The sequence below is a fragment of the Rosa chinensis genome, chromosome 3 (genome assembly GCF_002994745.2).
Source record: "Rosa chinensis cultivar Old Blush chromosome 3, RchiOBHm-V2, whole genome shotgun sequence".
Taxonomy (NCBI): domain Eukaryota; kingdom Viridiplantae; phylum Streptophyta; class Magnoliopsida; order Rosales; family Rosaceae; genus Rosa; species Rosa chinensis.
Genome location: NC_037090.1, coordinates 46,263,350 through 46,279,747, shown reverse-complemented (window position 1 = coordinate 46,279,747; position 16,398 = coordinate 46,263,350). Strand labels below are relative to the sequence as shown.

The 16,398-nt window shown below is 37.0% G+C and overlaps 1 protein-coding gene across 1 annotated transcript; it reads left to right on the top strand.

Moving 5' to 3' along the window:
* Positions 1–9,585: 9,585 nt before the first annotated feature.
* LOC112193466 (peroxidase 44) lies at positions 9,586–11,165 on the top strand. The gene is made up of 2 exons (XM_024333619.2): positions 9,586–9,897; positions 10,073–11,165. The coding sequence occupies exons 1-2, from the start codon at positions 9,697–9,699 to the stop codon at positions 10,814–10,816; spliced, it is 945 nt and encodes a 314-aa protein (XP_024189387.1). The 5' UTR covers positions 9,586–9,696; the 3' UTR covers positions 10,817–11,165.
* The last annotated feature ends 5,233 nt before the right edge of the window (positions 11,166–16,398 follow it).

Sequence of the window (16,398 nt, the reverse complement as noted above, 5' to 3'; positions counted from 1 at the left end):
ATATAAAACATCCCAAGTGATGAATTGAGGGTGTTTTTATAGGCCAAAAGTGATGAATTGAGGGTGGAGATCAAAGGAAATGAAGGGCTAGATGTGATTGACAAATCTGTAAGCACAAAATGTGGATCTAGTCTTTAACTCCACATAGAAATGACCTAGAAAGCCCATAGATACTTTGGTAGAGGAGAAAAATTAAGGGTAGAATGGTCATTGTGTAAGGGAACAAGGTAATGAATGAGAGACAAAGGTGTAAGGTGTAAGAATGTGACCACTTGTCATATTTTAAATTTTGAAATTCAAAATATCCTAGACCTAAAGTCTTCCCACCTAAAGTCTCTAACCCTAATCAGTTCTTCCTTCTCCTCCACACATGGTCTTGCCCGGCCAACTTGGGCAGAATCCGGTGTTAACCGCCGTTGACTCTCATTTCGTCATGTTTTCGCACTTTCTTCCTTCAATTTAATCTCCACTAAGAATTCTTCATTAGCCTTTCGTTTTTTCATACCAAATGTTCCTCCATGAGTTTACATCATCTTGGTAAAATTTTAGAGCTTAGTTCACCATGGTATGGCCGGAAATGCTGCCGGAATCCGTATAGGTTCAGTTTTGCAGTTTTTGTCTTCTAGTGCGGAAATTTGCACCTATCTTTTGAAGGACTTCCATTCCGAACTAGCTCTTGCACTCTTCATAAAAAATGATCCTTAGGATGTGTAGAATGGATATGGAAAGTTTCAACTCATTTTTGGAGTTCATTTGGTCAGTCTGCCGCTCCTCCTTCCTTGCCCAGCTCTGTTTCTCCTAACCGGAGTAGGAAAATGTGCTAAAGTTGAGTTTTTAGGTCATTTCCAAGCTTTTACATTATTTCCTAGCATGATAAGGAAAGCATAATAAATATATATAAATAAACACAAAGGTTAAGGAAAAGTACAATATTAGGGGAATAATTACTAGGTAATTATGGACCAACATTATGGGTGTGTTTACTTGTTGAATTGTCATTCAGTTTAATTTGTAAACTATCTGTAATGTAATATGTGACTCTAAGGTACGAGTTGGTATTGACATTGTGAGCTCAGTTTGTTTAGTTGCTTAATTTAAATAAAATAAAAAAATTATGTGTTTTTTTGCTTGTGCTTGTTAAGTTATCGCATTTCGGATTTGAATTTATTTATTCAAAATTCAGGCTGTGACAGTAGATTTTGTTCCTTTTACATGTTTAGATTGTCCACTTTTATAGAAAGTTCTGCTAAATTTTTAGTTGAATTTTCTTAAAAAATTGGCCCCAGATTTCATGATGAATTTCAGAGTGAGTCCTGTCACTAGGACTGAATCACTGGAACCCAGATGTTTTTCATTCAATTTTCATTCTTCTACCTCCACATCTTTCAATTGAGATTTTGATGTAAATCATTCCCAAATCATGATAATCTTAAACTTCAACAAAATAAATTGTGAATGTAATGATAATGTGCATAGTTTTCTCGCCTATTTGTTTGCTTAGTGACCTAGGATCGACTAACAAGAATTTATTATACTTTCTAATTTCTTCTTATATATTTCTCATCCAAAACATTGTGTATGCTTGCGTATTATATATAGCATGTTCTTGGTGCCATTTTTAGGGATTAGAGTGAAAATTCTATAATCACTTGGTAATCGATCTAGTTCTTGGTGTTATAGGTTTGTTTTTTGTTTATGGTGGGCTATGATTTAGGCCCCTCCTACTTTACTGTACTTCTTTTCCTTTTTAATAAAAAATAACAATGAAAAAGGTTACTTAAAAATTCTTTTTGTTCTTAGTTACTCTTTAGCTTAAAATCGTGAACATTGAGTTGTAAACTTGTAATTGCTTTTGGCCGTGCATTGGTTTCTTGAATAGCAATTGCATTTTGGTTTTGCAATTACAAGTTCCTGTTTGGCAACAAAAAATCATTTTACAATTGCAAGTCTCGATCCAGCAATTGCAATTTTTTTTTAGCAAGGGGCCTGATTGGCAATTGCATTAATTCATAGGTAAAGTACATTGTTTTGCTTATTTACTTGTTGATTACTTTTTGGAAACTGTGGGATTTATTGATGTTCTTGCTTACCTTAATACTTCATACCTCTTACAAAAATATATTTTCCTAACGTTAGAACTTTTCTCTCCATACCTGGGAGCAAAAGCGCAAGGGTTTCTTAAAAAATTTCTCTTCTCTCTGTCACGTGACGCTGTCGTCAGATGAGATCTGTTGAACTTGGGCTTGTTGTCTATTCTTCCCTTTGATTTGACAAGGGATCGGAGTAGATGGTAGGGCAGAACAAGGTGGCTGGCAGGAGGTGGCTCCTTTCTTGCTGGTCGAAGTAAGAATTGGTGGGTCGGCGGTGTGGTGTGGTGTCGTGGGTGTGGAGGCGGACTGGCGATGTTGAGATCAGGATGGCCTTGTTTGGCTCAGATAGAATTGACCCGATCTGGGTTGAATCTGATTGAAAATGTCCAATCTGGATCATGGCGTTTGACTCCGACATAGGGAAGGGAATGGTTGGAGAGGGCGGTGCTTCTCCACGGCTCAGTGGGGATGGAGTGAGGTTGACGGCACGCGATCAGGCAATGGCAGCTGTTGGTGGTGGGATTGGGCCAAGTTTGGTTGACAGTCTGTGATCTGCTTACGACCTTGATTGTTACTTGAGCTTATGTTTTTAGTTTTACTTATGATTGTTGATTAGTGTTATCTCCCCTTTGGCATGTAATAAGTCCCTGCTGGTATCTTGTAGGACTAGTTGGGCTAAAAGCCTGTGTTTGCACTCTAAGTGCCTTGTTTGGCCTAGCGAGATGACGGTCCGTTATTAAATGGTCGCAACCTCCTAGTGGCAAGATGAAATTAAGTGTTGTCAGATTTATTTTCCGGTGGCAACAAAGTAGGAAACTTGTGCTTATGGTAATTATGCTACCTTGTAATAGGGTTACATATCGAGTTATCTTTCCATTATATCACTACTATGTCAAAGCAAATAGAGATAGCTAGTGGAGCACTCTTTGCTAGTTGGTGCGCGCCTGGTTGAATACATTATTTTGGTAGATAATCCTGCTATTATTTCAGGACGTTCTCTGTATGCTTATTGTAATAAGAGGTTTAGGCTCAATGTCCCCTCCTTGTATTAGACAGTTTCATTAATCAAGGCTTGAGGGCAGCTGTACCAGCCCTTTGTTCAAAAAAATAAAATAAAAAAAAATAAAAAATTCATACCTCTTATTACATGATTGTGCAATTTCGTAGGTATATGTGTGATTTCAACAGTGACTGATCATACAAATTCAACATTTCTATTCATAGAACTTTAGAACCACTAAAAAATCGAGCATCGAATGACCTCTGTGTTTTAGATGACCTTCTGTTGGTTTTGTTTGAGCTCTTTGCTGATTGCTCTTCTTCAACCTCTTCAATATTGGTGTGCTTCACTGAACGTGCAAGCTTGTTTCCTATTAAAGCAAGGCTTTTGATCAACGTGATCAATAATCCTTCCATGACAAACTCTTGGACTACTATTGTTAAATATTCTAATTTATATTCCAAACCGTCTTAGTTTGCATGTCATGTGTTCCCCAATTTCAGTTACTTTGTCATGCAAACTCACCTACTAGAGTAAGGAGCTTTTGGTAATTTGTTTCGTAACTTGAATAATTTACAAAAGGATCTGCAGTTTTTCCAAAATCAACTTATGCTTTTTCCCAATTCTACCTTTCTCCAAGATAAAGTTTTTTTCTCTTACTTTTGATTTTTTGAATTCTGAACAAGTGGAAGAGCTGTATTAGGCGCAACGGGCTAAAGCCAATTGGCTTTCCCTTGGGGACAAATACACAAGATACTTCCATACCCAGGTCAAACTTAGGAAGAGAAAAAACCGGATTACCAGAATCAGAAACAATTTGGGATTATGGTTAGATAACCATGATGATATAAGTAGACTGTTCATCCAGGACTTTCAAAATAGATTTAAAGCTTCCTTTGCTTTTAATTTACAAGCTGCTTCAAAGTTCACTGACACCATTCATGCTGTAATTACTGAGGCAGATAATGAGCGTCTTTTGAGGAAGTTACTCCAGATGAAATTTTGGCTGCGGTTAACTCCATTGGAGGTATTAAGGCTCCAAGCCCTGATAGGATACATGCAATCTTTTATCAAAAGCACTGGAATCTGGTCAAAGACAAAGTCTGTAAGATGATTTATGATGTGTTTCAGAATAATACCCCTCTTCATTTACTAAATCATACTAACATTGTTTTGATTCCAAAAGTAGATTCCCCAGAGGTTGTAGGTCATTTCAGACCTTTCAGCCTTTGTAATGTTTCTTACAAGATCATTTCAACAATTTTAATGGCCAGACTCAGGCCCCTGTTGCACAAGTGTATTTCGAGAAATCAAAGAGCTTTTGCTCCGGGGAAATCCATTACTGACAATATTTTAATTGCTCACGAACTCTTTTCTTCTTTCAACAGGAAAAAATCTCGTTCTGCTGCTATTGCAATTAAACTTGATTTGGAAAAAGCGTACGATCTTTTAGATTAGAATTACATCTGAATCTGCTTGCAAAGATTTGGGTTTGCTACAAACTGGATTAATTTAATTATGAATTGCATTACTTCTACTACTTTTTCTATGCTGATTAATGGCAAACCGGAGGGACACTTCTCTCCTAGTAAGGGTATTCGACAGGGAGATTCTGTCACCGTATATTTTTTTTCTTTGCATGGAGCCTTTCATCAGGAATCTTAATATTGCTACCAATCGCTCCAAAAATCATATTGGCCTTCTTTCTTCTCCTAATGGTTTTAGAATTTCTAACTTGGTTTTTGCTGATGATTGCCTTGTATTTGCCAGGCTACAAGAAAAGCAGCTTCTTTTATTGCAGAATTCCTTCATTCCTTTGCTTCTGCTTTGGGCCAGAAAATTAACTTTGATAAGTCCTCTATCTTTTTCTCTAATGGTATTCCTAACAGAACGAAGAATGATATCACTAACAAATTATGCATCCAGCAAAGGTCCACTATTGTAAGTACCTAGGAATTCATAATATTGTGTTCTGGAAAGACCCCTTAAATGCCAAGGAATTGCTTCTTAAGATCTCTAGTAAGCTAAATGGTTGGAAAAAGTCCACCCTTTCTAGTGCAGGCAAATTGACTCTTATTAAGACCAGTCTTTCAGGGATTCCTAATCATGTCCTTCCCTGTTTCAAGTGTCCTCCTAAGGTGACAAAAGCTATAGATAAGGAAACTAGGAATTTCTTCTGGGGCAGAGAGGGCTTTTCTCCTCCAGTTGCGTGGAATCAAATTTGTTTACCTAAAAAACTTGGTGACTTGGGCATAAGACCGGCAAATTTTTACAACAGGGCTGCCTTGGCCAAGCTGGGGTGGAAGATTATCTCTAGCACTAATAATTGGTGGGTGGACATTGTTCGCAGGAAATACCTCAGGAAGCGTACTTTTTTTGACATCAAGCCCAGGGCAAATCACTCCTTGGCTTGGAAAGGGATCCTTGAAAGCAGGGAAATTCTAATGCAAGGTATGAGATGGATTATAGGTTCTGGTCGAGATGTGAAATTTTGGACTTTTAACTAGGTCTTTCAATTCCCTTTAATTGATCTTATCCCTATTAATAATAGATCTGCTCTCAATTTGGATGATAATGTGAGTGATTTTATTATCAATGGTTGCTGGAATTAAGACAAGTTATCTCAGTTGCTACCGAAAGAAATTGTAGATAATATTTATGGTATTCCCTTACCGGTTGTTGATACCAATGATGAATTTGTTTGGGGCCCGTCCCCTAAAGGGTGTTTTTCCATAAAATCAGCAACTTGGCTACAATGTGATAACAAGGCCCCTATGGATACTTCTAGAATTCTCAATGAAATTTGGAAATTGAATATTACACCAAAAGCAAAAAATTTTGCTTGGTTGTTGGCTAGAAGAAGATTATGAACTCGAGCGAGAATGGCTAGATTTAACTCCAATTTTGATGATGCTTGTCCTTTCTGCAGGGTAGGGATTGAGAAATTAAACCATCTCTTTCTCTCTTGTCCCTACGCTGCAGAAATTTGGAGGAAGACTGGTTACTCTTCTCAAGATTTTCTATCCTTTGAAGACTGGTTTGTTTCTGGTTTCTGTAAGCAGACAACAGAAAATTTTATCATCATTTGTTGGAAGCTTTGGGAGGCCAGAAATAACCTTATGTTCAAACGTCAATTACCCCCCCCCCCCCCCCCCCCATCTTCTGTAATTTTTTCTTCCACGATTACTGCTGAACAGTATAGATTGGCCAACAAACCAAGGTCTTAGGGTAACTCTCTCCCTTCTAATGCAAAGCACTCAACGATCAAGTGGCAGCCACCTCCTTCTGGCTTCTGTAAGCTCAACTTCGACGGGTCGGTTATTGGAAACAAGAATGCTACCTCCGGTTTTGTCATTCGAGATGAACATGGTATTCCTATTGTTGCGGGTTCTAGGAACATTGGCATTGCCTCTGTTCCTGTTGCAGAAGGAAACGCTCTTAGAGATGGTCTTTATAATGCTCTGATCAACAACTGCAAGAAAGTGTCGGTGGAAGGGGAGACGAAACTTGTGATTGATGTCATCAATAAGAAGTGTATCATCCCTTGGAGGCTTCGAACCCTTGCTAGAGACATAGCCTGCTTGGCTAGTAGCATTGACCACATTGACTTCTCTTATGTCTCCCGTGAAGCCAATTTTGTGGAGGATGCGATTGCGAATCATGGTCAAGTCTGAAGAACCGTTTCACGTGGAAAGGGAATTCCCTCTCTCTGCGCTTACAGCTTCTAATTTTGATAATTTTAGTTCTGGTTGTCCTAGGGGCTTCAAGCTATAATTTCTTTTCGCTCCTCAAAAAAAAAAAAAAAAAAGAACCTAATATAGAATTTATTCAATATGATAACTGTGCTTTAGAAGACTCGAGTCAAGAGGAAAGAGGGAGGGTGAAGAATATCTAAGTAATACAAAACCAACTTTGCTATCTCAAACAGTAAAAAATAAACTTTATCATGATTAATCTAATCATAATAGATATCCTAATCAGTCATAATATATCATTATTCATCGCAGACACTTTGTCAACTATAATTGAATTTTTTTTACTTCAATAATCCTGAAATATCAAATAATTATCTAACTGTATTAGAGAGATGTGACCAAAATTGTTTTTGTATTAGATAGTTATTTGATATTTGCAAACAATAAAAAATAGACTGATTTGGAATGAACCTTTCTCGGTGAAAGAAAGGAATACCGATAATAACAATATCCAAATAAGTCATATTAGAATGGTTCTTATCTATAGAATTATTAAAAGGATGAGCTTTAGTGAATCATAGTTAATTTTTCTTTTATTTTAATAACCCTGAAAGATAAAATAATTATGGATAAGTTGTTAACTGTTGGGGACAAAAATCGTGAAGAAAAAGTTTTACATTATGGGAAAAAAAAAATGCCCTCTACTTTTTTATGTTCTTAATCTCTCTTTCTACTTTTTTTATTTCTATAATAAAATAGGTGGTTCTATTCATAACCTCTCTATTTGTTATATGGACCTCCTTTGATATTTTTACGCATCAAACTTCCCATATTGCCCATATTTTTTCTTTTTTTATTCTACCTCCTCTTCCCTGTCTCAACTATTATCTTTGCGATGTAAACTTTGCGACTCTCTCTCTCCATGAATACTCTTAACATAATTGTTGTGAAGCAAGATGGATGACTTCATCACCAAACTCCTAACTTGATCAAACTCTTTCTCTCTCCTCCTTTTGTTTTCTTCCATCGATGTTGATGGAGGATATGGGAATTGAAAGAGCTTTCATCAAGCTCTCACCTTGTATTAAGATTAATAAACCCAAACAAAAATTTATACAGAAAATCAAGACCAATTAAAGTAGCAATAGTAGTTGAGAACTGAGAATGATTCACAATCAAAGGTATATTTAATTGTGAATAGCGCTTTACCCAGATTTCAAGAGGAAAATCAATTCTAATAATTGCAAAAGACAAAATGAAGGATGAAATAAAAATATGTGATTTTTATTCATTATGCTTTGGTTGTTAATTGTAATCCAATCATGTTGTTAGCAAACTAAAGGAATAAACTTTGATCTCCTAAGCTAGAAATCACTCTCCTACATCCAAGAGGCAGTGACAGTGACAATCATGAATATCTCAAATTTTTTGTTTCAGGGGTAAATTTAGATTTTAAAATTTTTAAAAAATTAGGGAGGTCCATGTATTAAATTTGAAGGTCCAACTAGAATCACCCTAATACAATTTGAAATTCCAAAAGAGAACAAACAAAGTTAAAAAACAAAACTCTCTTTAAGGATTCTCTTCTGGTTATTTGAGTATTTTTTTTTTAATTTTTTTTATTGATGACAGGAAAAACGAAGAACAACTAAAAAACAAAATCTCTACAAACACCCCTCTCACCTGTTCCAATTAGAATGCTGGGAACACCGAAAATGATAAATAAAAAAACCACACAAAAGAATTATTAGATGAATGAGCTGCTAAAGCTAGGGTTGTCAATTCTGATAAGACCTGATAACTCGACTTGAAACTCGCACGAAATAAAGAGGGTTGAATCCGGACGATTAAATAGCGGGCCAGCGGTGGGTCAACCTGCCATGACCCATTTAATAAATGGGTCGGCCACTGGTCAACCCGCCAACATGAAGTGAACCTGTATAATCCAATTGTGCTATGTTTCTTCTTGAAATTTTGGATGTTCGGAATATTTCATCATATGATGAGGCAATTTCAAATATTTTCCTTTTTAATTATTGGATTTAATTATTTATGAATTATATATAATTATTTATATTCTTGGTCTTGTGGAGTTTTTAGTGAATTTAATCAATGTTTGCTTTTTTTAGTTAAATGGGTCTCGTTGTTAACGCTTAAATGAGTCATTTTGTCTAATAAAACACCACCTATTTATTAAATGGGTTAAACGGGTTGGAAACAAGTAACCCGTTTAATAAATGGGTAGAATTTGAGTTTAAATTTTTGACACGATTATTAAATAGGTTGAGTTTGAGTTTATATTTTGAGGCACGACAAATAATTTAACGCGACACGAACCCTAGCTAAAAGCTAACCGAAAGGGGTTATTTGAGTAGTTGCCAGAATAGAACTATAGAAACTCGTGATATAATGCATGCAAGATATGATTGATTATTACTTTATTTGAATATATACCAAGTTGGAACCCAAAGCATGAGCTTACTGCCATAGGCCATACCCTCGGTTTTCAGAATTTTGTCGAGTAAAACCATACACATTTTTGGCATTTCATAATATGCTTCGTCAGGTTTATTTGTCCTTGTACGGAAAAATGTATTTCGGCAGATCTCTTTTTGAACGCACAGACAGAATTCAACGTACCTTTTATGTATACATGCATCCAAACTATTCTTCAAAATCGACGTGCATGCCTACTTGCGACCCTTTTGACAATTGTGTGCCTCCAGCTAATACAATCGTTCTTTCTTTACTCGTACTCTCCTCCTCCTCCTGCTCATCGTCCCCTATATATTTATCACCTCCTAGACCCTAAAACTCATATCCAATCAATATTGCCAAAACCATCAAGCTCATCAACGTCAATTACACACCATCCACATATTCCACTCTAGTAGAAGTGCAGAAGAAGAGGATGATGAGGATAGAGACCTCATTCTTAGCCTTTTTCTTTCTTCTTCCTCTAGCAGTGGCTGACTTACGGGTTGGTTTCTACAGTGCTACCTGCCCAAAAGCCGAACAAATTATACAACAAGTCGTCCAGAAAAAATTCTCCAGTGATCGATCTATAACTGCTGCTTTGCTTCGCATGCACTTCCATGACTGCTTTGTTAGAGTACGAGCTCCATACACTTATTCTGTCCATTTCTGTATTTATATGTAATATCGATCTTACGTTAAAGTTCTACGAACGTACACTGGCTCGATCAGCTAATTAAGGTTCTGATCGAATTTGTGGTTTAGGATAACTAATAATTGATGGAAGTTGTTTGTCTATGACTATATTGCAGGGTTGTGACGCTTCCATCCTTATTGACTCCACCAAGAAGAAGGCGTCTGAAAAAACCGCAGGACCAAACTTGACTGTAAGAGGGTTTGAGGTCATCGACGAGGCCAAGAAAGCACTTGAGGCTGCATGCCCGTCAACAGTCTCCTGTGCTGATATTATAACCCTCGCGACTAGAGATTCAGTGGTTCTAGCCGGTGGCCCGAGCTACAACTCACCCACCGGACGGCGTGACGGCCTAGTATCGAATCCCAATGACGTCAACTTACCTGGTCCGTCCTTTTCCGTGTCTCAGGCATTGCAGTCTTTCACGGCCAAGGGAATGACTCTGAACGATATGGTGACTCTTTTGGGTGCACACACCGTTGGTGTTGCGCACTGTAGCTTTTTTGAAGATAGGCTTTCCAACTTTCATGGGACTGGGTCTCCCGATCCTTCAATGGACCCAGCTCTGGTTACCAAGTTGATAAAGATCTGTGGAGGACCTAATGACCCTACTGCATTTTTGGACCAAAATACATCATTTGCCTTTGATAATCAATTCTATAACCAAGTTAATTTAAAGAGAGGTGTGATGCAGATTGACCAGGAGCTAGGTGTGGACAAGTCAACGGCTGGTATTGTTTCTGGGTTTGCTTCCAATGGTGGCAGATTCAGTCAGAGTTTTGCAACTGCTATGTTGAAGATGGGCAGCCTTCAGGATGGAAATGCTGGTGAAATCAGGAAAAATTGTAGAGCTTTTAATTAATTAATAGAGCATTGTAATAATTAAACTTCATTGCTTCTTGTGATGATAACCTAGACAACTAGTTATCATATCTTGCTATTCAAATAGTTCTGGCAATCCCGTACGAGATACTTTTGCAAATGTCTTTCGTCACTTTTTTTTTTTTTCCTTTCTTGCAAATGTCTTTCGTCACCTTTTTTTTCTTTAATTCTTGTTAGTATATCTTGTTGCAAATGTGATAGGGGGACGTGTGTTAACCAGTCAACACCATGACTCATTTTAAGATTTGTTGATGGATAATATATGATGATGTGGCTTGCTTTGCTGGATCCTAGGTGGATTCACTTTATGTAAAAGTTTGTTACTTGTGGTTGTTGGTGTTTTTGCTTCAGACTACTATAAATAAGGATTGCTGTAATAACTTTGTGGCTAAGATTCATAATCGAATAGACTCAGATATTTTAGCCTCTCTCTTTCTCTCTCTCTCTCTCTGGTTCATCTTCACCTTCTAGCTTCAGATTTTGCCACCATGGATGGAATGTTATCATGATATCAGAGCGGGTTACCCACGTGTGCATGCCTCATGGCCACACGGGCTCCACGTCACCAAAAGTTGTCCACGTGCTTGAAAATTCGCCACACGTGTGGGGGCGTGTTGAGAATATATACATCCCACATGGGAAAAATGGGACATTGCCTATGAGTTTATAAGGGTTTGGGCCACTCCATCCATTGCCAATTGGTTTTGGATGTGAACCCCATATTACTTTATCATGGTATCAGAGCTAGTTTCAAAGTCTATTTTACCATTTCAAATGATCCATTTTGAGTCTTTGGGGCCCTGCTCCTTGTCTCTCAATTGAGGTTTTCAAATACTATGTAACCTTCATTGATGATTGTACAAAGTTTGTGTGGCTTTATCCACTTATCAATAAATCAGATACATTAGCTACTTTTTTCAAATTCTATGCTTTTGTCTCCACTCAATTCCATAGTTCCATTCAGACTATTCAAACTGATGGAGGAGGGGAATACAATAGTGCTACTTTTAAACTGTTCCTTGCACAAAAAGGTATCATTCACTTCATTACATGTCCCTATACCCCTCAACAAAATGGGGTTGTTGAGAGAAAGAACAGGCATATTGTTGAAACTTGCATTACTTTGATGTCTGCTGCTAATAAACTTGCAAAACCATTTTGGTTCCATGCTGTGTCTCATGCTGCTTTCCTCATTAATCGTAGGCCTTGTCAGTCATTGTGTATGTCTTCTCCTTTTATCAAACTTTTTGACCATGCCCCTGATCTTAGCACACTTCGAATTTTTGGAACTGCATGTTATCCTTATCTCAGGCCTTACTCATTGGATAAACTTGACCCCAGAACTTTTCGATGTGTCTTTCTTGGTTATGCTCTAGGTTACAAGGGAGTGTTTTGTTACTGCATTGAGAAGAACAAATTGTATATGTGCAGACATGTTGTGTATGATGAGTCCATTTTTCCATTCTCTACACCCATTCTTCATTCTACCTCTTCTCTTCATACACCATTTCTTCCTCTCCTCCTACTGCTCCCAATATTCCTCCTTCCCCTACTCAACAAGATATGATGCCTGTCCTCACACCTGATCAGTTACAAGTTGTGCTACCTATTGATCTTGAGTTTCAGCCATCTGCAGGTGTGTCTCCTATGGGTGATGTGGGGGGGGGGTAACAATGCTGTGTCATCATCTTCTGAAGCTTTATCATCCTCTGATGGTTCAACTGATATGCATGAATATTCCCAAGATACTCAAGATACTTCCTCTGAGTTTAGGAATTCACAGGTTGACAATGTTGTGTCTCAAGTGAATGAACTTCCTTTGGAGTTACAGTTTATTAATGATCCTGCACAGGCATATAATAACCATTCCATGTTGACTAGAGCTAAGAATGGCATTGTGAAAAAGAAACCTTTTCATGAGTATTGTGCTTATTCCTGCATTGTGCAACAAAATTTGCTTGATGAATTTGCATTCTTCAGTGGACTGTCTACAGTTATAGGTGTCCAAGATCCTATAGAGCCAAAGGTTTTTAAAGCTGCTGTTGGGATCCTTGAGTGGGATTGTGCAATGAAAGAAGAAATTGAAGCTCTACAGAAACAAGGAACTTGGATGCTTGTCCCTTTAACTCATGGTAAAAACATAGTTGGAAGCAAATGGATTTATAAAATTAAGAAAAATCCTAATGGAAGTATCTCTAGGTATAAGGCCAAGCTTGTGGCTCAAGGCTACAGTCAAGAGAAAGGCTTGGATTATGATGAAACTTTTAGTCCAGTCGTTAGGCATAGCACTGTGAGAATTATCCTTGCTCTTGCTGCAATGAATAATTGGGAGTTGAGACAATTAGATGTCAAAAATGCATTCCTTCATGGAGATCTTAAAGAAGAAGTGTTCATGCATCAGCCACAAGGTTTTGTTGATTCTCATTATCCTGAACATGTTTGCTTGCTCAAGAAATCACTGTATGGCTTGAAACAAGCACCTAGGGCCTGGAATGAAAAGTTTACTAATTTTCTTCCATCTTTGGTATTTCAGTTCTCTCATTCTGATCCAAGTTTGTTTGTAAAATGCACTGATCAAGGTATGGTTTGTCTGTTGCTATATGTTGATGATATTGTTATAATTGGTACTGATAGACTTGGCATATCAGCTGTTATCACTGAACTCAGTGAGGTATTTGACATGAAGGATCTAGGTCCATTGTCATATTTTCTGGGAATTGAGGTTCAGATCAAAGAAAAAGGATTACTTCTTTCTCAAGAAAAATATGCCAGAGAATTGATCATCAAGGCTGGTCTTGAAACCTGCAGGGACTGCATTACTCCTTGTCTTCCTCATATGCGGATGCTTAAGAATGAAGGTACATTACTTTCCAACCCATCTCTTTATAGAAGTATTGTTGGTACTCTGCAGTACCTCACATTTACAAGGCCAGATATTGCATTTGTTGTGAACACTATCTGTCAGTTCATGTCTGCTCCTACAGATGTTCACTATGTAGCTGTGAAAAGAATTTTGAGGTATCTTCAGGGTACTTTAGCCAAGGGACTGTTCTTTAAGTTTGGAAAGACTGTGCCTTACATCAATGCATATTGTGATGCTGATTGGGCTGGAGAGATCAATCAAAGGAGATCTACAACTGGTTTTATTGTCTATCTTGGTCATTGTCTTGTGTCATGGCAGTGATAGGAGCATTTTAATGCGACGTTTTAACTGTTATTTCCCTATATTTTCTGCGTTATTTCCTTAATAAAACTCTGTTTAGGAAAGTTTCCATTCTTCGAATGGGAAAGTTCCTAATTGTAGAAAGTTTCCGTTTTGTAGTTTCTATTTTCCATTTTTAGAAAGTTTCCATTTTAGTTTAAGAAAGTTTCCATTTCTTATTTTAGAAAGCTTCTATTTTCAGGTTTTTGGAATAAATAAGCTGAATTGAGTTCATAAATGGAACGAGAAGCTTCATGAAGATGACATGGAAAGGAGAGAATCAAGGAAGAGTTTTTTTTAAAAAAAGGAAAATATATTTTCCTTGGGGATTAAATTTGCAGTGTAATACTTAAGGAAAAACAAGGTGACAACGTGGGAATTAAAGATGATTGATTGAGGGTTCAAAGGAGATATTTTTGGGAGACTTTTAAGGAAGAAATATTGTTGGAGGAATAATTTGGTGTGATTGCCAACATGAAAAATCAGAAATAATCAAGGAGATGACGCAAAGAGAGATTCAAGGAAGATATTTATGAAAGGAAAATATGTGTGCACCAAGGAAAAGCTCAAAAGGCATCTAGATTCATCCCTAAATTCCCTAAAGGAATGTTGGCCGAAATTCATGAAGAAAATCAGAATAATTTCAAGGAAATTCGGCAATTAAATATTAGGGAGGTATTTTAGAGAATTATGATTGGTTGGAACACATCACAAGGCTTACTTGGCATTCTATGATTGGTTGGACCACATCACAAGCTTACTTGGCGAATTATCATTGGTTGAAGCTATGTGGAAAATTCTGATTGCTTTGTGAACCCTAGCCATGCTCCTATATATACCCACCTCTTTGACGTTGAGAAGGGTTCCACACACCTTAGAAAAATTCAGAAAAATTATATTGTTGCCGTGAGCTTCTCCCATCTTCTCTCCATCCTCTAAAGCAAGCCACGGAGTTCAAGCAAGGCCGAAGGGAGAAGAAGGAGCCGTGACCTATTCCTCCACCATCCACCATTGAAGACTTGCTTTCAAGCTTCAAGGATTCCAACGAAAATCATCCATTCTCATCTTCCATCCACGGTGTAATTCGACCTCTACTTTGTAACATTTGTTTGAATTTCGTTGGTTTTGCTTTAGTTGACATTCATGATTGAACAAAGTTATTATTTCTGGAATTTTCTATGATTGAATGAAATTTTCAGATTCTATTATTGTAATTCGAGAGTTGCTTATGTGAGTTTGTTTAATTAAATTTGCTTTATAGATATCTTTTATATTTTAATCTTATGTGGTTCGAAACACTTAGGGTTTTGATATGAATGGTGCTAGGTTTAAGAACATGAATCAACTTTTTGGTTTTGTGTAACTTAAATCGAAAAGTAGTAAAGGTTTTGTGCAAAAATCAGATTTAATCAAAGAGGATTGCAATTAGGTGGACTTTTCCATACTAGTTTGCACACTTGAGTTGATAGCCTTTCTAGGTGTTTAATGCGTTAAACATGTCATGATTGACTAGCTTTTTAGGGCTTGATTACATGTTTGATAGGATTAATCTTTGTGCTTTCACTTAGGTTAATTAGCACTGAAAAGTAAAAAATGGGAAATTATTTGCTTTCGAATATTTCACATGATCAACTCCTTTCTCATGACTTAGATGAACAATATTAGGATTTAATCGAATTTGATCATAGTTTCAGTTTTGATCTTTGTTCTCTCATTCCACCCGTGTATATATGTTTTTACATTTTCTTTATTTTATTTATTTTAGTTTTTAATTTAATGATCCTAAAACCCCTTTTGTGTTCATTTGTATATATTTTTATTCTTTGTTTTATTTTTGTAAATAATACTTTTTACTTTTATTAATTTGTTTTTGCAATTACAGGTGTACCCTCAATCCCCGGAATAGAACGATCCCTATTTGCTTATACTACTAATGATGTTTAAAGGGTTAAATTATGCGCTTGCTTTTAGCGTATCAGGCAGTCAAAGAAACAAGGATCTGTGTCTAGAAGCTCCACTGAAGCAGAATATAGAGCTTTGGCAAATACTGCTGCTGAAATCTCTTGGATTAGACATATTCTGTGTGACCTGCACATTAGAGTTCCTACTCCACCTTTACTAAAGTGTGATAATCTCTCTGCTCTTGCTTTATGTTCCAATCCAGTATTCCATTCTAGGATTAAACACTTGGATAATGACTTTCATTTTTTCCGAGAGAGAGTTCAAAGGCAAGATTTACTTCTGTAGTATGTGCCTACAAATCAACAAACTGCTGATATTCTAACCAAGGGACTTCACAGTCCAGTCTTCAAGGAACACTGCTCCAATCTCAGTGTGCTCACCCCCACTGAGATTGAGGG